Source organism: Pristis pectinata, chromosome 12 (genome assembly GCF_009764475.1).
Source record: "Pristis pectinata isolate sPriPec2 chromosome 12, sPriPec2.1.pri, whole genome shotgun sequence".
Classification (NCBI taxonomy): Eukaryota; Metazoa; Chordata; class Chondrichthyes; order Rhinopristiformes; family Pristidae; genus Pristis; species Pristis pectinata.
In genome coordinates this window covers 57624538-57647637 of record NC_067416.1, presented here as the reverse complement: position 1 = coordinate 57647637, position 23100 = coordinate 57624538, and the positions used below count along the sequence as shown (strand labels likewise).

At 53.8% G+C, this 23100-nt stretch overlaps 2 protein-coding genes across 6 annotated transcripts in view; one reads left to right on the top strand and one right to left on the bottom strand.

Moving 5' to 3' along the window:
- LOC127576497 (uncharacterized) overlaps positions 1-14484 on the bottom strand; it is a 21764-nt gene extending 7280 nt beyond the window's left edge. The window contains exons 1-2 of the mRNA XM_052026977.1: positions 14387-14484; positions 10977-11278 (exon numbers count right to left, since the gene is read on the bottom strand). Coding sequence (XP_051882937.1) covers positions 10977-11278; positions 14387-14484 — 400 coding nt within the window. The remainder of the gene's footprint in view (positions 1-10976; positions 11279-14386) is intronic.
- LOC127577029 (zinc finger protein 135-like) lies at positions 10757-23100 on the top strand. Of its 5 annotated transcripts, none has more exons than XM_052027899.1 (4): positions 10757-10855; positions 13293-13449; positions 14591-14679; positions 19487-23100. In XM_052027899.1, the coding sequence occupies exon 4, from the start codon at positions 19497-19499 to the stop codon at positions 20829-20831; it is 1335 nt and encodes a 444-aa protein (XP_051883859.1). In that variant the 5' UTR covers positions 10757-10855; positions 13293-13449; positions 14591-14679; positions 19487-19496; the 3' UTR covers positions 20832-23100. The 5 variants fall into 5 exon arrangements, with proteins under 5 accessions (XP_051883859.1, XP_051883855.1, XP_051883856.1 ...); XM_052027895.1 differs by having other exon boundaries at positions 13293-13466; XM_052027898.1 differs by having other exon boundaries at positions 10808-10869; positions 13293-13466.

The following is a 23100-nucleotide window of genomic DNA, read 5'->3' as shown; positions in this document are numbered from 1 at the left end:
CCGTACAGTGCAAGACAGAAAGACATGAGAATTACTATAAGTTACAAAAATAACTAAACAGAGCAACAGAGGGACTAATGAGGCAGTGTTAGTGGTGACCTGTCTTCTCCTAACAGCAGCTAAGATCAGATTTCTTTATTAGTCACACATACAACGAAACACACAGTGAAATGCACCTTTTGCGTAGAGTGTTCTGGGGGCAGCCCACAAGTGTCGCCACGCTTCCAGCGCCAACATAGCACACCCACAACTTCCTAACCCGTACGTGGGAGGAAACCAGAGCACCAGGAGGAAACCCACGCAGACACAGGGATAACGTACAAACTCCTTACAGACAGCGGCCGGAATTGAACCCGGGTCACTGGCACTGTAAAGCGTTATGCTAACCACTACAGTACGGGTTAAATACAGATTAAACACTGACTCTGATTCTCCCTCTACATACGCTGCCTGGCCTGCTGAATATTTCCAGCATTGTAAATTTTTTAGTCCCATATTTTCAGCCACTGCCTCCCAGCTCCCAGCATCGATCCCAACCTCCGGTGCTGTGTGTGTGTGGGAGCGTGTGTCTGTGTGTGTGTGTGTGTGTGTGTGTGTGTGTGTGTGTGTGTGTGTGTGTGTGTGTGTGTGTGTGTGGAGTTTACATGTTCTGCCTACCACCGCATGGGTTTCCCCCGGGTGCTCCGGTTTCCTCCCACATCCCACAGACCTGTGGGGTCAGTGGGTTAATTGGCTGCTGTAAATTGCCCCCAGTGTGCAGGTGTGGGGTAGAAGCTGGGGGGAGTTGGTGGGGATGTGGCGAGTGTAAATGGGTCACAGAGTCACACAGCACGAAAACAGGCCCTTCGGCCCAACCGGTCCATGCCGACCCAGATCCCCGTCCCAGCCGGTCCCACCTGCCCGCATTTGGCCCGTATCCCTCTGAACCTTCCCCGTCCACGGACCTGTCCGAGTGTCTGTTAAACGTTGTTGATGTTCCTGCCTCACCCGCTCCCTCTGGCAGCTCGTTCCACACACGGACCACCCTCTGGGTGAGGAAGTTGCCCCTCGGGTCCCCATTAAATCTCCCCCCCTCTCACCTTAAACCTGTGCCCTCTGGTTCTTGATTTGTGGGTTTATACACCTCTATAAGGTCACCCCTCACGCTCCAGGGAATAAAGTCCCAACCTGCCCGACCTCTCTCCGTAACTCAGTCCCTCGAGTCCCGGCAACATCCTCGTAAATCTCTCTCTGTGCTCTTTCCAGCTCAATGGCATCTTTCCCACAGCAGGGCGACCAGAACTGAACACAGTTCTCCAAGTGCGGCCTCACCGACATCCTGTACAACTACGACATCACCTCCCAACTCCTGTCCTCAGTGCCCTGACCGGTGAAGGCCAGCGTGCCGAACGCCTTTTTCACCAGCCTGGGTGTTTGACGGTTAGCACGGACGCGGTGAGCGGAAGGGCCACAGGGCATTGTTGCAACATTCTGTCACCTCTGGTGCTGCATGTTGCCTTGGTCGATCCACAAGTCGCTGGAGGAGGACCTGAACTCGTGAGCTCCGGGAAGGACGGGGCAATTAGTCTGGGCAAACAGGTACAGCGCGGAGGTGAAGCAGCAGGTTCCCTTCCCCTCTTTCAACCTGGCACAGAGCTTTCACTTCTCCTTGTACAGCAGTGACCCATGGCCCACCCAGTCTGACATCTATGTTAATTCTTACGTCCCCCCCTCCCTCTGACCTCCTGCCCTGCTCCAGCAGCTCTTGCATTTTGCAGGCTCGACATCAAATTCAATGATTGCGGGCTAGGGTGTTCCAGATCAGAGAGACCAAGGGGTACAGGTACGCCGTTCCCTGGGAATGGACTCGCAGGTAGGGTGTGGAACTGGGGCATCACGTTCCAACTGTACAAGACATTGAGTACCGTGTGCAGTTCTGGTCGCCCAGCTGTAGGAAGGGTGTGATTTAAGTTCACAGAGGTAAATTGGTTTATTATTGTCACTTGTACTGAGGTCCAGTGAAAAACTTGTCTTGCAAACCGATCGTATAATAAACCAATACCAAGCTCCTGTTTTCCCTTCCTCTGCTCTGTGTAATATTAAAGTTATGTCCCAACTACGCTGCGACTTCCTTTAAAGTGTGAGGTGATGCATTTTCACAAGGAGGGGGGAGTCTGACAAGAGTAGAACACACGCCATGAACGGTGGGGAGTGTCAGGGAACAGAGGGACCTCGGTGTACAGGGGTAGGACACACACTGTGAACGGTGGGGAGTGTCGGGGAACAGAGGGACCTCGGTGTACAGGGGTAGGACCGAGGTATATAGGTATATAAAATATTAAGAGGAACAGATAGAGTGGACAGTCAGTGCCTCCTTCCCAGGGCACCAGTGCTCAAGACAAGAGGGCATGGCTTTAAGGTTTTGGGTGGGAGGTTCAGGGGAGATGTCAGGGGGAGGTTTTTCACCTAGAGAGTGGTTGGTGCATGGAATGCACTGCCTGGGGTGGTGGTGGAGGCTGATACATTGGACAGGTTCAAGAGTTTGTTGGATAGGCACATGGAGGAATGTGAGATGGAGGGATACGCGGGAGGAAAGGGTTAGGTAGTGTGAGGGTGGTTTGATGGACGGCACAACATGGTGGGCCGAAAGGCCTGTTTTGTGCTGTATGGTTCTATGGTTCAATGGTACAGGTCAATTCATTACACTGGGGTAGTACAAGGTAAAACAATAACAGAATGCAGAATAAAGTGTCACAGTTACAGAGAAAGTGCAGTGCAGGCAGACAATAAGGTGCAAGGTCACAACAAGGTAGATTGTGAGGTCAAGAGTCCATCTTATCATACTAGGGAACCGTTCAATCGTCTTATAACAGCGAGATAGAAGCTGCCCTTGAGCCTGGGGGTACGTGCTTCTGCCCAACGGGAGGGGGGAGAAGAGAGAATGTCCCGGGGTGGGAGGGATCTTTGATTATGTCGGCTGCTTTCCCGAGGCAGCGGGAAGTGTAGACAGAGTCCACGGAGGGGAGGCTGGTGTCCGTGATGCACTGGGCTGCAGGACATTTGCCACAGCTTCAACCTACATTTCAGAACTTTTTCATGTCCCTTTGTAAGTCTCTCGAACTGACCTCGTCACTCATCAGTCAGACGGCTTATCACTGCAGCAATCCTAGCCTCACCCTTCATCCTATCCCACCCTCCCACACCCTCAGTGCAACTCATTTGGTTTCTCCTTTGCCCGGTACCCGCAGAGGGACTTGAACTCAAACCTTCGCTGTTTCTCTCTCCACAGACGCTGCCTGACCTGCTGAGTGTTTCCAGCATTTTGTGTTTCTCTCAGACCATGCTGCCTTATGACAGGAGACCGTTCAGCCCATCAACTCTGTGCTGGCTCACTGCCATTTCACTCACCTTCACTGTAAGCTCCTCAAATTCCCACCAACTCCCCCCAGATACTACCCCTCCCCACACACTGGGGGCGACAGACAGCGGCCGATTAACCCACCGACCACTCGCGCCTGTGGGAGGGAACCGGAGCACCCAGGGGAAACCCACGCGGTCACAGGGAGAGTACGCAGACTCCACTCAGACACACAACACCGGAGGCAGGGATCGAACCCAGCTCTACCCAGTGCCAAGTTTGCCATATGAGAGGCTGTTTGGCCCGTCGTGTGTCTGCTGGTCGAGCAGGAGCTGCCCAGGCCAATCCTGCCACCCACCACTGACTCTTCAGGTTCCTGTACTGAATGAATGGACAATGCGTGGTCAGGAAGTTTGCGGGTGAAAGGGATGGTATCGAGGAGTGAAAATAGTCAGCAAAAATGACAGGGGGGGTCTCAATCGGCTGCGTCAGTGGGCCGAGGAGTGGCAAAAGGAGTTTCATTCGGATCAGTGCGAAGTGTTGCATTTCGGGAAGTCAAATCAGGGTAGGACGTTCCCAGTGAACAGCAGGGTCCTGGGGAGTGTTGTAGAGCAGAGGGACCTGGGGGTACAGGGACATGGTTCCCTGAGAGTGGGGTCACATGCCCTACCCCTGTACACCGAGGTCCCTCTGTCCCTCCACACTCCCCACCATTCACTGTGCATGTCCTACCCCTGTACACCGAGGTCCCTCTGTTCCCTGACACTCCCCACCATTCACGGTGTGTGTCCTACCCCTGTACACCGAGGTCCCTCTGTTCCCCGACACTCCCCACCGTTCACGGCATGTGTCCTACCCCTGTACACCGAGGTCCCTCTGTTCCTCGACACTCCCCACCATTCACGGTGTGTGTTCTACTCTTGTCAGACCCCCCTCCCCTTGTGAAAATGCATCACCTCACACTTTAAAGGAAGTCGCAGCGTAGTTGGGACATAACTTTAATATTACACAGAGCGGAGGAAGGGAAAACAAGAACTTGGTATTGGTTTATTATTGTCACTTGTACCGAGGTCCAGCGAAAAACTTGTCTTGCACACAGATTGTACAGGTCAATTCATTACACAGTGCAGTTACACTGAGTCAGTACAGAGTGCACTGATGTAGTGCAGGTAAAAGCAATAACAGTACAGAGTAAAGTGTCACAGCTACAGAGAAAGTGCAGTGCAATAAGGTGCAAGGTCACGACAAGGTAGATCGTGAGGTCAGAGTCCATCTCATTGTTCCGTCACTCTCTACACTGTGAGGGTGGGTGGGGAGTGTCCCGTCACTCTCAACACAGTGAGGGCAAGTGGGGAGTGTCCCGTCACTCTCCACACTGTGAGGGTAAGTGCAGGGTGGTCCATCACACTCCTGACTTGAGCCTCACCGTGAAGGCAGAGGAGTGAAAGTTTGGCAGACTGTGTCCTGGGACTGTAGGTCTGATGTATGAAATGAGGTTGGGGCTTATATTCACGAGAGTTCAGAAGAACAAGTGGGGACCGTGATGAATTGTAAAACCATGAGGGGAAAGAACTGACCAAGTGCAGGAACGATGTCCCCATTGGGAAGAAAGTCCTTTACAAGGGGACAGAGCCCAGGGACATGCAGTGGGGTGCAGGAGACTGAGATGTGGAGAAATTTCTTCACCTAGGTGGGGATTAATCTGTGGCGTGTCTCCCGCTGAAGGCACTAAATATATTCAAGAAGGCTTGCAAAGTTTAATTCAGAGAGGTTGTAGGCAGATAAAGGGACATCTGGTAAATGGGAGAGTCCAGGAAAGTTTTCCCAACTAATATGTGGATAGCTCTCCTAGAGAGGGGGCAACATAGAAACATAGAAAACCTACAGCACAATTCAGGCCCTTCGGCCCACAAAGCTGTGCCGAACATGTCCCTACCCTAGAAATTACTAGGCTTACCCATAGCCCTCTATTTTACTCAGCTCCTTGTACCTATCCAACAGTCTCTTAAACGATCCTATCGTATCCGCCTCCACCACCGTTGCCGGCAGCCCATTCCACGCACTCACCACTCTCTGAGTAAAAAACTCAGCCCTGACATCTCCTTTGTACCTACTCCCCAGCACCTTAAACCTGTGTCCCCTTGTGGCCACCATTTCAGCCCTGGGGAAAAGCCTTTGACTATCCACACGATCAATACCTCTCATCATCTCATACACCTCTATCAGGTCCCCCCTTATCCTCCGTCGCTCCAAGGAGAAAAGGCCGAGTTCCCTCAACCTGCTTTCATAAGGCATGCTCCGCATTCCAGGCAGCATCCTTGTAAATCTCCTCTGCACCCTCTCTATGGCTTCCACATCCTTCCTGTAGTGAGGTGACCAGAACTGAGCACAATACTCCAAGTGGGGTCTGACCAGGCTCCTGTACAGCTGCAACAATACCTCTTGACTCCTGAATTCAATTGCACTGACCTCTGATTATCATTATTGGTTTATTACTGTCACATGTACCGAGATACAGTGAAAAGTTTTTGTTTTGCACTTCATTCCATGCACCAGTACATTGAGTTGTTACAAAAGGAAAAGAGAATGTGGTGTTGCAGTTACAGAGAAAGTGCAGTGCAGGCAGACAAAGTGCAAGGGCCACGATGAGGGAGATTGGGAGATCAAGAGTTCATCTTTTAGTGTGGGGGAGGTCCATTCAATAGTCTTATAACAGCGGAGTAGAAGCTGTCCTTGAGCCTGGGGGTACGTGCTTTCAGGCTTTTGTATCTTCTGACTGATGGGAGAAGGGAGAAGAGAGAATGTCAGGGGTGGGAGAGGGGTCTTTGATTATGTCGGCTGCTTTCCCGAGGCAGCGGGAAGTGTCGACAGAGTCCATAGAGGGGAGGTTAGTTTTTGCGATGGACTGGGCTGTGTCCACAACTCTCTGCAGTTTCTTGCGGTCCCAGGCAGAGCAGTTGCCACACCAAGCCGGGATGTATCGGATAGGATGTTTTCTGTGGTGCATCGGTAAAAATTGATGATGGTCACTGGGACCATGCTGAATTTCTTTAGCCTTCCAAGGAAGTAGAGGGACTGGTGAACTTTCTTCACCAGAGTGTCTACATGGTTGGACCAGGAGAAATTGTTGGAGATATTTACACCTGGGAAGGTGAAGTTCTCAACCTTCTCCAGCTCAGCACCACTGATACAGACGGGGGTGTGGACTCTGCCCCACTTCCTAAAGTCAATGACCAGCTCCTTTATTTTGGTGACATTGAGGGAGAGGTTGTTGTTGTGAACCGTGTCACCAGACTCTCTATCTCCTTCCTGTACTCCACCTCGTCGTTGTTCGAGACCTGCCTCACTACGGTAGTTTAATTTGGTAATGTGTTCAGTGCAGACCTCATGGGCCGAAGGGCCTGTTCCTGGGCTCACATATATCACCATTACCACCACATATACCGTTAACTCCAAGACCAAGGAATATCATTGCACATTGGTGTATACTGACAACTGTTACGTACCAGCAACAACAGAAACACAACGAGCCGTGTATAAGTGTTAGACACTACTTTATTAATAACTACTTGTGATCATAAGAAAAGTAAAAACATTAGATATTAAACATTGACCCCAAAACTAAACTCAAAGTGTGTGTGTAGCAAATTCCCAAACCACAAGTCCAGGAATAGTTCTCACAGTTCAGCTCAGCAAGTCACCAGGTGAAACGTGAGCAAAGGCTTTTGCAAAACCACCGTTGACTGAAGAGAAAATGTCGGGAGAACGTAGAGAGAAATTACGACATCCACATGTTCCACGGTGGAACCCGGACGACATCTCAATCTCCGATGATCTCCGCCGCTTTGTTCCGAAGTATCTGCCACCCCGAAGGCATTCGATTCGTGGCCGCCCACACAAATACCTGTTTCCCACTACAGGTTAACGACAAAGTGGACCCCACTTGTTTGCTCCAAAAATCCACACATGGATTGTGGTGACAGACACAGCTATTGTTCCTCATCCATCGATACAGAGACCGGCAGTCAGTCTCTCTCTTTCTCTGTCTCTCTGACTCTCTGTGCAAACAGCCAGTACGCTCCAGTTATAGTTTTGCCGTCCTGTAGATAACACCAGACACACACACACTACTACTCTAATGTCCAGGTGCCTTAAAGGGACATTCACCAAGTAGCAACCGGGCTCATAACACAATCAACTCATCTGAGTCTGAATGTGAGAAGATTTGTTCTATCTGATTGACGATATTTACAGTTTGATGTGCTTTGTCTGACAGTTACAGTGTAAAGCTTGGGGGGAGGCAGATGTCCGACCACAGGGGTGGGCCTGACAGTTGCACAGGGAGGCATCTGCTGTGTTTGCCCCCCCCCCCCTCACATACACACAAACACACACACCAATTATTTCATGGCTCATATCTGCAGGAGCTGCCGAGGTGAAGAAAGTTTTGCATGTGAACTTTGGACAGGTGCGGGCACTTTCTAGCTGACCTAGGTGAAGAAGCCTCCCCTGGTCAAAGAGCCAACAACAAGAACTGTGCCATTGAGTTCCATCTCCGCCTCAGCACCATTGATACACACCAAGATGTGTGCTCTGCCCCACTTCCTAAAGTCAATGTTTTGCTGACATTGGGGGAGAGGTTGTTGCTTTGACATATGTCACCAGACTCTGTATCTCCTGAGTCAACCACCTCTCACACCCCCTTCCTGGTGGTGCTGCCACGCTCTCGGACTCTCAACTCTCCCTCATTGCCACTTCAGCATTCCTTCCTGCACCACCGGGTTGCTCTACAGTCCTTGCACCAGTCTGTTGTTTTGTGTTTGTCGCTTTGTACTTATTATCACCACGTACACTGTTTACTCTGTGAGCTTCAGGGGAGCAAGGAATTTCACTGCACCCCAGGTTCTGGAACAGCTACTTCCCTATGGCCCCCAGGTTCCAGAACTGATCTGCACAACCCTCACCCCACCTCAGCAACAGGACACCGCCAACCACCTCCTGCACTGCCCTGGACTTGTCTCTGAGTGAGGGTTGTTTTGCATTAATATCTTGTTTTGCACTGTCTTTTTTCTTCTTGTCTAATTCGTTGCAGCTCTATAGGAGCCTGGTCAGACCCCACCTGGAGTACTGTGCTCAGTTCTGGTCGCCTCACTACAGAAGCAGCTTCTAGCAGTCCCGGGCAGAGTAGTTGCCGTACCAAGCCGTGATACATCCAGATAGGATGCTTTCTATGGTGCTTCGGTAAAAGTTGGTGAGAGTCAAAGGGGACAAACCAAATTCCTTTAGCCTCCTGAGGAAGTAGAGGCGCTGGTGAGCTTTCTTGGCCGTGGCATCTACGTGATTTGACCAGGACAGGCTGTTGGTGATGTTCACTCACAGGAACTTGAAGCTGTCAACCCTCTGGACCTCAGCACCGTTGATGTACACAGGTGCATGTACACCGCCCCCTTTCCTGAAGTCAATGACCAGCTCTTTTGTTTCGTTGACATTGAGGGATGCATCTGTAGAAGTTTGTTAAGAGTGTTCCGTGACATGCCAAACCTCCTAAGAAAGTAAAGGTGCTGGCACGCCTTCCTTGTGATGGCATCTATGTGCTGTGCCCAGGACAATTTGGTTGCAGTTCTGATCTTTGGGCACCAGAAACAGATTTCTTAAGGTGGTTCACAGACTCCAATGCCACCTGCTATATCTGCGGCCTGGAGGGATCCATGTTCCACGTATGTATGGAGTGCGAGAGGCTGCGATCCTGTCCTGAGTACTTGAGGGGCTGCTCCTGATCTTCAGGCACCTGGTGAGGTGAGGGATGATTCGGTTGTGGGATCGCCTCGTATTGGTTTATTATTGTCACTTGTACCGAGGTCCAGTGAAAAGCTTGTCTTACATACTGATCGTACAGGTCAATTCATTACACAGTGCAGTTACATTGAGTTAGTACAGAGTGCACTGATGTAGTACAGGTAAAAACAGTAACAGTACAGAGTAAAGTGTCACAGCTACAGAGAAAGTGCAGTGCAATAAGATGCAAGGTCACAACAAGGTAGATCGTGAGGTCAGAGTCCATCTCATTGTATAAGGGAACCGTTCAATAGTCTTATCACAGTGGGGTAGAAGCTGTCTTTAAGTCTGGTGGTACGTGCCCTCAGGCTGCTGTATCTTCTCCCCGATGGAAGAGGAGAGAAGAGCGAATGTCCCGGGTGGGTGGGGTCTTTGATTATGCTGGCTGCTTCACCAAGACAACGAGAGGTAAAGACAGAGTCCAAGGAGGGGAGGCTGGTGTCCGTGATGCGCTGGGCTGTGTCCACAACTCTCTGCGGCTTCTTGCGGTCCCGGGCAGAGCAGTTGCCGTACCAAGCCGTGATACATCCAGATAGGATGCTTTCTGTGGTGCATCGGTAAAAGTTGGTGAGAGTCAAAGGGGACAAACTGAATTTCTTTAGCCTCCTGAGGAAGTAGAGGCGCTGGTGAGCTTTCTTGGCCATGGCATCTACGTGATTTGACCAGGACAGGCTGTTGGTGATGTTCACTCCCAGGAACTTGAAGCTCTCAACCCTCTCGACCTCAGCACCATTGATGTAGACAGGTGTATGTACACTACCCCCTTTCCTGAAGTCAATGACCAGCTCTTTAGTTTTGTTGACATTGAGGGAAAGGTTGTTGTCATGACACCGTGCCACTAAGCTCTCTATCTCCTTCCCATACTCCGACTCATCACTGTTTGAGATACGGCCGATGACGGCGGTATCATCTGCAAACTTGTAGATGGAGTTAGAACTCGTCTGTCTGCTCCTGGGCCTGGCCATGGTGGCCATTCACGCGTCCAGGCGGTGAGGCAGTCGGGAGTTCCACCCGAGCTGACCGATACGCCCCGGGAGTGGAGCACATGGTGTCCACTGGCTGTCCAGGACCTTCCAGGACTAGTGAAGCGCAGCACCATGGGGCTGGATTGTGAGGATGGTTGCGTTTTAATTTGAGAATCATGTCACTATTCCGATGAAAGTTCTCCACATAAGTAAGGAAGACCTCTTTTGTTTTAAGTGAGCACTTTAAAACATTATGGACATAACTCTCAAATTAAAACACCACCATCCTTGCAATCCAACCCCTGGGCACCAGAGATAATCCAGCCCGCTCCTGGGTCTGGCCAAATCGCGCAAACAATTGCACCCTTGCAAAAGTGCAGGTTGGGAACATGCATCTTTTATTTGCAGGGAGCTCTGAAGAAAGTTGTTTGCAAAGGAATCAGACTCCAGCAACACAGGAGCTCCCTCTGCCGCCCAGCGCCGTCAGAGGGGGCGGGGCAGACGCGGGGTCCCGCCCCCGCCCCGCCCATCCGCGCCCCCGATTGGTTGGAGGACCCAGCCCCGCGCGGCGGTCCTCCCGGCACCCCGGCCCGCTCATTGGTCGGCGCGCCCGTCAGTCGGCGGCGCGGCGCCCGTCACGTGGTCGGCGGCGGGGCTCCGCGCTGAAGGCGCCGCTCGGTCCGCCGCCATTCCAGGAGGCGCCCCTGGGCCCGCTCGGGTTGGTATTCTCCGGTCGGTTTAACCCGCCCGTCCGCCGCCGCCGCGCTTCCCTCCGCCGTCTGAACACACGTTTTAACTCCGCGGGGCAGAAAACGGCGCGACCGGTGGAAACTACTCACTCGCTCTCTCCCCTCCCCCGGCGCTCCGTCGACCGTTAGCGGACTTGGAGCCCACTGCGCAGGCGCGCCGACCGCCCCCGGCTCCCCCGCTGTGCGCATGCGCGGCAGCGGGTGGTGGGGAGCTCGCCGCTCCCGCCGTGGCGGCGGGGGGTGCATGCGCATGCGCAGCGCCGGGCCGGGCCGGGCAGGGCGCTTTCCGAGGCGCAGGGCGCTCTGGGTACAGGGCGTCGCCATTAGGCGGGCGCAGGGAGGCGGTGGTGGTCGCTGCACAGCAGGGCAGGAGACCGTTCAGCCCTTTGGGTCTTGTGCAGCGGAATAGAATGAGGCCATTCAGCCCCCTAAGGAGGGAGGCTTCAGCCCGACAAGTCCTGCTGCCCCCCCCCCCCCAGAATAAGACAAGGCCTGGAAGTTCTTTCCACTTTGTCTCATTTTGCTTGATACCTTTCATGGATATCGGTCGCCTCACAGGGTCTGGCTCTTGAATGCAAGCAGAAACCCGACCCTAACAATTAAAGGGTCACACACCACATAAACTGGCTCTTCGGCCCACTGAGTCCATGCCGACCACTGACTGCCCAATCCCCTCACACTTCCCATCTACTCTCCCCAGATCCTACCCCTCACCCACACGCTAGAGGCAAGTTACAGTGGCTGACTAGCCCACCGACCAGCATGTCGTTGGGACGTGGGAGCAAACCGAAGCACTTGGGAAACCCACCCGGTCACAGGGAGAACGTGCAGACTCCACACAGACAGTGCCGGAGGCCGGGATCGAACCCGGGTCTCTGGAGCTGCGGGATGGTGGCTCTACCAGCCGCCCCACTGTGCCTCCCAACGGAAGAAGTGTTCCAGTACAAAAGCTGGCTGTTCACCTCATTGAATTATGGGATGTTAGCATTCATAAGTTGTGGGATCGAGTTTAAGAGCCGCAAGGTAATGATGCAGCTCTACAAAACTCTGGTTAGGCCACACTTAAGAGTACTGTGTCCAGTTCTGGTCGCCTCATTATAGGAAGGATGTGGAGGCGTTGGAGATGGCGCAGAGGAGATTTACCAGGATGCTGGCTGGTTTAGAGCATATGGATTATGAGAAGAGACTATGGGAGCTAGGGCTTTACTCTTTGGAGAGGAGGAGGATGAGAGGAGACACGATAGAGGTGTACAAAATATTAAGAGGAATAGATAGAGTGGACAGCCAGCGCCTCTTTCCCAGGGCACCAATGCTCAATGCAAGAGGGCATGGCTTTAAAGTAATGGGTGGGAAGTTCAAGGGAGATATCAGAGGGAGGTTTTTTACCCAGAGAGTGGTTGGGGGCATGGAATGCACTGCCTGGGGTGGTGGTGGAGGCATGTACATCGGTCAAATTCAAGAGATTGTATATGAACATATAGAGGAATTTAAAATAGAGGGATATGTGGGAGGAAGGGGTTAGATAGTCTTAGGCGAGGCTTAAAGGTTGGCACAACATTGTGGGCCGAAGGGCCTGTGTTGTACTGTACTGTTCTATGGTTCTATGGAATCTAAATTGGGAGCTTAGAGAGTGATTCCAAGCAGTCTTCTCTGCTCTTTCCCTGAATGATTCTCTCAAGTGCCTGCACAAACCCTCTTGAAAGCCCAGATCGATTTTGATTCCAACTCCCCTGTACGATCAGTTTGTAAGACAAGCTTTTCACTGTACCTCAGTACAAGTGACAATAATAAACCAATACCAATAGCAATACCCTTGCAGGCAGTGAGTTCCAGATCACCCACTGCTCATCGCTGCTTTGAAAATATAGCCTCCCCAGTTCCCTCCCAATCGATCCTGAGACTTCTACAGCTCACGCGAGACCTGAAGTTCCATTTTTAAAATGAAGATTGCATGGAACGGTACGGATATCTCTGCCACTGCCGGCGTTTATAGCCCTCCGCTGTTTTCCTCGGGAGGAAAGTTCAAGGTCGGCCACGTTGGTGGGTCTGAGGTTGGACGGGGGACCTGACTGGATACCGTCAGGAAATTCCCTTCCCCTGAAGCGCGGCAGCAAGGGTTTTCCGCCACAACCTGACGGCTTCCTGCTGACCGTTGGAAGATAAAACCCCTCGTTAATCATCACAAGCTCAGTTCACCTCACTAGCTGACGCTCGGTATCTTTGGCCCATCATTCAGGGTAGTGGGGAGGCCACACCTAACGTAGTCTCAAAGATTTACAGCACAGAAACAGGCCCTTTGGCCCATTAAGTACATGCCGACCATTTGCACTAAGATAAGATAAGATCAGATATCTCTATTAGTCACATGTACATCGAAACACAGAGTGAAATGCATCTTTTGTGTAGAGTGTTCTGGGGGCAGCCCGCAAGTGTCGTCACGCTTCTGATGCCAACGTAGCACGCCCACAACTTCCTAACCCGTACGTCTTTGGAATGTGGGAGGAAACCGGAGCACCCGGAGGAAACCCACTGGGTCACAGGGAGAACACGGACACAGCCGGAGGTCGGGATCGAACCCAGGTCTCTGGAGCTGTGAGGCACTGGCTCTACCCAGTGAACCTCTTTTGGTCTGCCACCTGTGCTGTGGATGGTTCTGGTCCACTTATGGCATTGAAGGCAGTTCAAACGACATTCACTGTGCTAATTCCGGGGTTGAGACCGTCATCCTATCCCGAGCAGATAAAGAAATTAAATCTGTATTCTTTGGAGCTTCTGAGGAGTGATCTTATTGAAACGTATCAGATCCCGAGGGGGCTTAGCAAGGTGGATGTTGAGATGTTTCCACTATTGGGAGAGTCACAAACAAGGGGACATGGTCATGGGATAAGACCACAAGACATGGGAGTAGAATTAGGCCATTCAGCCCATCGGGTCTGTTCCACCATTTACTCATAGATGATTTATTTTTCCCTTTCAACCCCATTATCTGCCTTCTCCCCGTGACCTTTGACGCATTTAGAACCTAACAACCTCTGCTTCAAATACACCCAGTGACTTGGCCTCCACAGCTGTCTGTGGCAACGAATCCCACAGATTCATTGCCCTCTGGCTGAAGAAATTCCTCCTCATCTCAGTTCTGAAGGAACGTCCCTTTATTCTGGGGCCAGGCGTGTAAAACTGAGGTGTGTAGAAACGTCGGGGGTGGGGGGGGTGAATCTCTGGAACTCTCTGTCCCCGAGGGTGGTGGAGGCCAGATCACTGGATAGATTGAAGGTGCAGATAGATAAGTTTTTGAAAGATCGAGGGATGGCTGGGGAACTGGCACAGAAGAGCAGTTGAGGACAGTGTAGATCAGCCAGGGTCTTACGGGACGGTGGGGGCGGGTGAGAGGGGTCTCCTGCTCCTGTTGACGTGTGTCCGTTTCTCTGGGGTCCAGCCCCCTCCCCTCCTGACCACTGGGTCCCTCTGATGTGCCTGGAGAGAGGCTGTCGGTGCCTCACCGGGGGTGACAGGTCCATGGGTCGCCGGGGGTCACCAGTTGGTGGTCGCCAGGGGTGACGGGTCCGTGGGTCGCCGGGGGTGACGGGTCAGTGCTCATCTGCGCAGGGTCTGTGGGCCTGCTGCAGAGACCCAGCACGGCCCCAGTCCTGCCCGACCCTGGCCTTGACCCTGACCCTTCAGCCTGTCTCTCTGTTCCTTCCCAGGAGACCGCTCTGCCCGTCGCTCTGGTCTGGCACCCCGGTGGGATTCACTGAGCCGAGGCCAAGCTCCAGGACTCCGGACATTCCCTCAGGTACTCATCGAAGTCGCAGAGCACAGAGACAGGTCCCTCAGCCCGCCTTGTCCCTCGTCCCCTGTCCCCCCTCGGCCCTGCCTGCCTCATCCCTTGTCCCCCTGCTCACCAGGGTGCCTCTCCACGCTAATCCCATTTGCCCGCGTCCCACCGAACCGCCCTGTCCAAACACACTTTAACTGTTGGAATTTTCCCCGCCTCTACCACATCCACTGGCAGCTGGTTCCACACACCCACCGCCCCTGCGTGAGCAACCTACCCCTCAGATCTCCCCTTGAACCTGTGCCCTTTAGTTCCAGACTCCCCAACCCGGGGAGAGAGTCTCTGACTGTCTCTCCCCATCTCTGCCCCTCAGGATTCTATAAACCCACTATCACACAGCCTCCCCTTCATGGACTCTGTCTAAACGTCCCCCTGCCTTGGGAACGCAGCCAGCATAATCAAAGACCCCTCCCACTCCAGACATTCTCTCTTCTCGCCCCTTCCATCGGGCAGAAGATACAAAAACCTGAAAGCACGTATCACCAGGCTCAAGGACGCCTTCTGTCCTGCTGTTATAAGACTATTGAACGGTTCCCTAGTGCGATAAGATGGACTCTTGACCTCACAATCTACCTCGTTGTGACCTTGCACCTTATTGTCTGCCTGCACTGCACTTTCTCTGTAACTGTAACACTTTATTCTGCATTCTGTTATTGTTTTCCCTTGTACTACCTCGATGCACAGTGTAATGAATTGATCTGTATGAATTGCATGCAAGACAAGTTTTTCACTGGACCTCGGTACATGTGACAATAATAACCCAATGAACCGTTCGACCTCCTACATCCCAGTGAGAACAAACCCAGCGTGTCCAGTCTCTCCGCATAACTACAGATCCGATCCAGGCCACATCCTGGTGAAGCGCTCCTGCACTCCCTCTCTCGCTACCACAGCAATGCGGTGACCAGAACCATTCACCACTGCAGCCCGACCAATGTTTTGCAATGCCACGTCCCAGCTCTTAGACTCAGTGCCTGGGCCGAGGAAGGCAAGCGTGCCGGATGCCTTCTTCACTGCCCGAACTGGTAGTGGGTTCGTCACTGTCGCGTGTGCCAGGAGGCAGTGCAGGGCCGCATTTCACCCATGGTGACTTGGTCGGTCGGCTTGCCCGGACAAGACAGAGGGTAGCGGTGGAGGAGTGTTATTCTGGCTGGAGGTCTGAGACCAGTGGTGTTAGAACAGAGAACAGTGCAGCATAGGGACAGGCCCTTCGGCCCACTATGTTGTACTGAACTAATGACATTGGTAATAATGTGCCCAACTAATCCCTTCTGCCTGCTCAAGGTCCGTCTCCCCTCTATTCCCTGCACATCCATGGGCTTGTCTAACAGCCCCTTATACCCCTCCATCGTATCTGCCTCCACCCCCACCCCTGGCAGCACATTCCAGGCACCCACCGCTCTCTGTGTAAAACACCCGCCCCACACATCTCCTGTGAACTTTCCCCCCTCTCACCTTAAACCCACGCCCTCTGGTGTTGGACATTTCCACCCCTGGGAAAAGATCCTGGCTGTCTGCTCTCTCTGTGCCTCTCGTCATCTTATAAACCTCTCCCCTCGGCCTCCGCCGCTCCAGAGAGAACAACCCAAGTCTGTCCGACCTCTCTTTATAGCTCCTGCCCTCTAATCCAGGCAGCATCCTGGTGAACCTCTCGTGCACCCTCTCCAAAGCTCCCACACCCCTCCTGTAACGGGGGTGACCAGAACTGAATGCAATACTCCAGATGCAGCCTGACCAGAGTTTTATAAAGCTGCAACATAACTTCCCGACTCTTAAACTCAGCACCCCGACTAATAAAGGCAAGCGCGCCGTACGCCTTTTTTACCGCCCTATTGACCTTTGAAGCCACTTTCAGGGAGCAATGACTTGAATCCCAACATCCCTCTGCTCAGCAACACCGTTATGGGTCCTGCCGTTAACTGTGTCCCTGCACATTTGATCTCCCAAGGTGCAACAGTTGACATTTGGCCGGGTTAAACTCCATCTGCCATTTCCCCTCCCATATCCTTTGCCGGTCTGCTATGATACACAACACCACCAATCTTCGTATCATCTGCAAACTTACTAACCCACCTATCTACATCTTCATCCAGGTCATTTCTATACATCACAGACAGCAGAGGTCCCAGTATGGATCCCTGAGGAACGCCACTAGTCACGGACCTCCAGCTAGAATAAGTCCCATCGACCACTACCCTCTGTCTTCTACGGTCAAGCCAGTTCTGAATCCAAATGGCCAATTCACCGCGGATCCCATGCACCTTAATCTAATGGATGAGCCTCCCATGAGGGACCTTGTCAAACACTTCACTAAAATCCACGTAGACAACATCCACAGCTCCACCTTCATCAATCACCCTCGTCACCTCCTCGAAAAACTCGGTCGTCAGTGAGGCATGACTCGCCCTGCACAAAGCCATGCTGACTGTCCCTAATTAGGCCGTGGTTTTCCAAATGCTCATAAATCCTGTCCCTAAGAATCCTCTCCAGTAACTTCCCCACCGCTGACATGAGACTCACTGGTCTGTCGTTGCCAGGATTATCCCTCAGCCTCCCTCACTCCAGGGAAAAACAGTCCCAGCCTATCCAACCTCTCAGGCCCTCCATCCCGCTAACATCCCCAGGAATCTTTCCTGCTCCCTCCCCAGCTGGATCCCACCCTCCCTGTAGCAGGGCAACCAGAACTGAACACAGTTCTCCAAGTGCAGCCTCACCAACATCCTGTACAACTGCGACATCACCTCCCGACTCCTGTACTCAGTGCCCTGACCAGTGAAGGCCAGCGTGCCCAACGCCTTCTTCACCGCCCCGTCTACCTGTGACCCCACTCTCAGGGGAGCATGTCCCTGTACCCCTCATTGATGAAGGCCAGCGGGCCAAATGCCTCTTTCCCTTCCCTGCCTACCCTGTGCCACCCCTTTCTGTGGGGGGGTTAGGGGGCGGAACCGGGTGTAACTGTGACCTCGCCTGTTCTCCCTCACCCTTTGACCTGAGAAACCAAAGGTGGCGGATCCGATGCGGACAAGTGGGGCAGCACAGCCCCAGCGGGACTGCCCCGGGATGGTGATTGTTCCTTTCTTTTACATTATTTTTAATTAATTCGAGATAGAAAATACAAAGTACAGGAAACAAAAAAAGACAAAATGTTACAAAATATGTTGTATTGAGTCACACTTGAAATCACAATACTTCATATTGATAAACAGAAATCATAGAACATAGAACAGTACAGCACAATAACGGGCCCTTCGGCCCTCAATGTTGTGCCGACCTTTAAACCTCACCTAAGACTATCTAACCCCTTCCTCCCACATATCCCTCTATTTTAAATTCCTCCATATGCCAATCTAGTAATCTCTTGAATTTGACCGATGTACCTGCCTCCACCACCACCCCAGGCAGCGCATTCCACACCCCAACCACTCTCTGGGTAAAAAACCTCCCTCTGACATCTCCCTTGAACTTCCCACCCACCACTTTAAAGCCATGCCCTCTTGTATTGAGCATTGGTGCCCTGGGAAAGAGGCGCTGGCTGTCCACCCTATCTATTCCTCTTAATATTTTATACACCTCTATCACATCTCCTCTCATCCTCCTTCTCTCCAAAGAGTAAAGCCCCAGCTCCCTTAGTCTCTCCTCATAATCCATACTCTCTAATCCAGGCAGCATCTTGGTAAATCTCCTCTGCACCCTTTCCAATGCCTCCACATCCTTCCTATAATGAGGCGACCAGAACTGGACACAGTACTCTAGGTGTGGCCTAACCAGAGTTTTGTAGAGCTGCATTGTTACCTCGCGGCTCCTAAACTCGATCCCACGACTTATGAAAGCTAACATCCCATATGCTTTCTTAACTACCCTATCCACCTGTGAGGCAACTTTCAGTATGATAACTAATTAATATTAATAAAGTGGAATAATTTTATTATTAAAAGAGATCTAAACCCACTATCAAGACTGAAGCTGTTTCGTAAAGAAAAGACAACAAAGGAAGCCCTAAAGACATTAGCCAGTATCTGTACTTTAAGCACCAAAGCAATGGTTTTGAAAGTAGTTCAGAAAAGGTCCCCACGATATTTGAAAGTCCAGATTAGATCCAGAAATTGAACGACAGATCTTCTCTAAATTTAGGTGTGACATAACATCCTGTAGCCATTGAACATGAGTGGGGGGAGTAACTTCCTTCCATTTAAGCAACACAGCCCTCCTGGCTATAAGAGAAATAAAGGCCAATTTGTGTAAGTCGGAAGTCTCCAAAATTATATCTTTTTCTCCAACAATCCCGAATAATGCAGTTAAAGGATTTGGTTTAAGATTTATTTTAAAAAGCAGAGAAGATCCGCTGTTCAATTCTTGAATCCCACTTAGACTTTCAAACCCTGTGGGGACCTTTGAATTTTTTTTCAAAACCTTTGACCTGGTGACTAAAGTACAGACATTGGCTGATATCGTTATGTGTCAAGGGTTCCTTGTCTTTTTTTTAACCAAACAGCTCCGATTTTTGGTAGTGGGTGGAGATTTTTTTTATAATAAAATTATTCCAATTTTTTTTCTTTATTATCTAACTATCGTGATTATTAACTCAGAGTATTGTGATCTCAAGTATGATTTAACACGAAGTATTCAGTAGTACTTTTATTCTCTTTGATGCATGTACTCTGTATTTTTTTGTGGAATTAATAAAGATATTGTAAAGAGAAAAAGAGCACAGAAAAGGTTTGAAGTAGGTGATTGTTCCTAACCCCACCGTCCCCCTCCCCCGCAGGTCTCCCAGGATGGAGCAGGAGCAGCCGGCTGGTCCCGAGGCGATGGCGCGGGAGGAGAGGTCGGCCCCTGACCCGCCAGCGGAAGCGGAGGAGGAGGGGGGCGGTGTGGTGGTAGAGACGGTGGTGGTGGGAGGGCCGGGGCCGGCTCCTGCCACCGGCGGAGGGGGGGACAAGCCCTTCTCCTGCCCTGGCTGCGGGCTGGGCTTCCGCCGCTCCTCCAACCTGTCCCGGCACCGCTGCCGCCCAGCCGGCGAGCGCCCCTACAAGTGTGGCGACTGCGGCCGCGGCTTCAACTACCCATCGGAGCTGGCCATCCACCGGCGCAGCCACACCCGCGAACGCCCCTTCGTCTGCGCCGTCTGCGGCAAGGGCTTCATCTATTCCTCCAACCTGCTGACCCACCAGCGGGGCCACACCGGCGAGCGCCCCTTCGCCTGCCCGCTGTGCGGCAAGGCCTTCGCCCGCTCCTCCAGCCTGGCCGCCCACCAGCGGGTCCACTCTGACGAGCGCCCCTTCCCCTGTGCCGACTGCGGCCGCCCCTTCAAGAGCGCCAAGGAGCTGAAGATCCACCGGCGGCTGCATGCCGGCGAGCGGCCCTTCCCCTGCGCCGAGTGCGGCAAGGGCTTCACCCAGCTCTCGGTCCTGCTCGACCACCGGCGCACCCACACCGGCGAGCGCCCCTTCGCCTGCGCCGAGTGCGGCAAGGCCTTCGCCCGCTCCTCCAGCCTGGCCGCCCATGGCGGCGTCCACTCCGAGGAGCGGCCCTACCCCTGCGGGGTGTGCGGCAAGCGCTTCAAGAGCGCCCGGGAGCTCAAGACCCATGGGCAGGTGCACTCGGAGGAGCGGCCCTTCCCCTGCGAGATCTGCGGCGAGCATTTCCGCCAGGCCCGGAACCTGCTAGCGCACCGGCGCACCCACACCGGCGAGCGCCCTTTCGCCTGCCCCCTCTGCGGCAAGGCCTTTGCCCGCTCCTCCAGCCTGCTGGCCCACCAGCGGGTCCACTCCGAGGAGCGGCCCTTCCCCTGCCCCGCCTGCCCCAAGCGCTTCAAGAGCGCCCGGGAGCTGGCCACGCACCGGCGGGTGCACACCGGCGAGCGCCCCTACGCCTGCCCCCTCTGCCCCCGCCGCTTCGCGCAGCCGTCCATCCTGCAGACCCACCGGCGCACCCACACCGGCGAGCGCCCCTATGCCTGTGCCGCCTGCCCCCGCCGTTTTATCTGCTCCTCCAGCCTGCTCAACCACCGCCGCACCCACACCCGGGAGCGCCCCTTCGCCTGTGGCGTCTGCGGCAAGGCCTTCCGGCAGGCCGCCAACCTCCAGAGCCACCGCCGGCTCCACCTGTGAGCGGGCAGGTCCGCCTGCCGGCCCCAAGCGTCCCTACAGTACTCGGGGACCCCTCTCCTGTGAACCTGGGCTTCAAGGGGTGAGGGGAGGGGTTGGGAGGGTGCAGGAAATGACTCGCCCCCGTCCCGCACATCCCTGCAGCACTCGGGGACCCTTCTCCTGAGATCCTGGTGGGGGTCCTGCCTTCAGCAGGGGCCGGGAGAGTGCAGGATATGACTCGTCCCCATCCCTGCAGCACTCGGGGACCCCTTTCCTGTGAACCTGGGCTTCAGGGGGTGAGGGGAGGGGTTGGGGACCATTGAGGCAAGAGCCCCACCTCCCTGCGGCACTTGGGACCCCCTTGTATCAACCTGGAGGGTGTCCTGGCCTTCAGGAGGGGAGGGGAGAGGGGTTGGGGGGGGTTTAGGCAACAACGTCCCCATCCTGCGCATCCCTGCAGCACTTGGGGACCCCTCTCCTGACATCCTGGTGGGGCTCAGTGCTTCAGCAGGGGTTGGGAGGGTGCAGGAAATGACTTGCCCCCATCCCACGCATCCCTGCAGCACTCGGGTCCCCCTCCTGTACTCCTGGAGCGAACCTAGTCTTCGGGATGTAATTTTGGGTGGGGGGGGGAGGTGGGGATGGGAGGAGAGAGGGGAGTCAGCCTGAACCGCTCGGCTCTCCCTCCCTTCCCTGCGTCACTTCCCCCTCCCCTGTCAACCAATGCCCTGCGAGCCCCTAGGGTTCGGGGGTTGGGGGAAGGGAGGGCGTAGGGGCAGGGGGTTGAATCTGAGGATGGGGCAGGGGGTCAGGGAACGTTGGGGGGGTTAGGGAAGGGTGTCTGCCGGGCCAAGGAGAGGCGGGGCGAGGGGCAGATCCGGGTTGTCCCTGCGCCAACTGGTCCCGGCTGTCCTCCGGGTCGGGTTGGCGTCCCCCTCCGTGCTGGGCGGACCCAGAGCTGGATCATGCCTGGATCTGGAGTGGTCCCGGAAGCTGAAGAAGACCCGGAGCTGGATCAGATCTGAATCTGGAGCGGTCCCGGGAACTGAAGACCTGGAGCTAGATCTAGAGGGGCCCCGGGAGCTGGAGAAGACCCGGAGCCGGATCATTCCTGGATGTAGAGGGGCCCCGGGAGCTGGAGAAGACCTGGAGCCGGATCATTCCTGGATGTAGAGGGGCCCCAGGAGCTGGAGAAGACCCGGAACTGGATCCATCTTGAATCTGGAGCGGTCCCGGGTGCTGGAGAGAGCCGAGTTCTTTTTCCCCTCTCCCCTCCCCTGTCGGAGGCAGGGAAAGACTGGCGGGAGAGGATCAGAGGGAATCCAATTCACAGGAGAGGGGTCCCCGAGAGCTGCAAGGATGCGTGGGATGGGGACGAGTCGTTTCCTGCATCCTCCCAACCCCTGCTGAAAGACCCGGGGAGGGAGGAGAGGGAGGGTTTGGGAATGGTGTGGGAAGGAAGCAGTTTCAACGGGAACTTTCCAATGGGCGCTGGGGAATGGAGTCAACTGTTACAAGGAGATGGCGGAGGTGGGTGGGGGAGATGGGGCTACACCTCTACACCCACCCCGGCCCTGGGGGGTGGTGGTGGTCAGGAGTCACGTATAGACCGAGAAGAGCAGGGAAGCAGGTGCCCTGGTCACTGGGAAGGGGACCAGCGATGTCTCCCAGTCCCGGACCCAGAGTCGGTTCGTGCCTTGGGTGCAGTGCGAGCTGCCGGGCCGGCAGGGGTGGCAGAGTTGCAGTCCCACCAAGCCTGCTGCGTGCACCCATGGGGGGGAGGGATGACCTCTGAACTCTGCCCCCCATCAGCCTGGGCCACCGGTGGGGGCTATACTGGTGAGGTCGGTGCTTTCTAGCCTGTTACACGGGAGTAGGCAGATTGAGGAAAGAAAGGGAGGCAGTAGCTGAAGGGGGGGGGGGGTGGGGGGCACCGTGCTTAACTCGCAGGCTCAGGGGAACAACAGTAGAGAGCTCCCCCGACAGACTGAGTCGCCCCCTACCTAGCCGGCAGACTGTTGGCCGGTCGGCAATTGCCAGCGTTCAATTGGCAATTTTAGAAAAAAGTTCAAAAGATAAAGTATTTGAGTTTCACAGAGACATATGTTACAAGGGGAGGGAGTTAAAGGCTCCAACCGAGAGCACAGCGGCGCCCTTGAGGACCAAGCAATTTTAACCTAAATCCTCCCCCAACCCATGATATTCGGACTTCGTGTGGTATAAAGATACACTGATTCTTTGTGAGTTTTTCCCCCCTATTGGCTATTAAATCGATCATGTGTAGTCTTAA

Coding starts and splice junctions, on each gene's coding strand:
- LOC127577029 (XM_052027899.1), top strand. CDS start 19,497: ATGGAGCAGGAGCAGCCGGCTGGTCCCGAGGCGATGGCGCGGGAGGAG.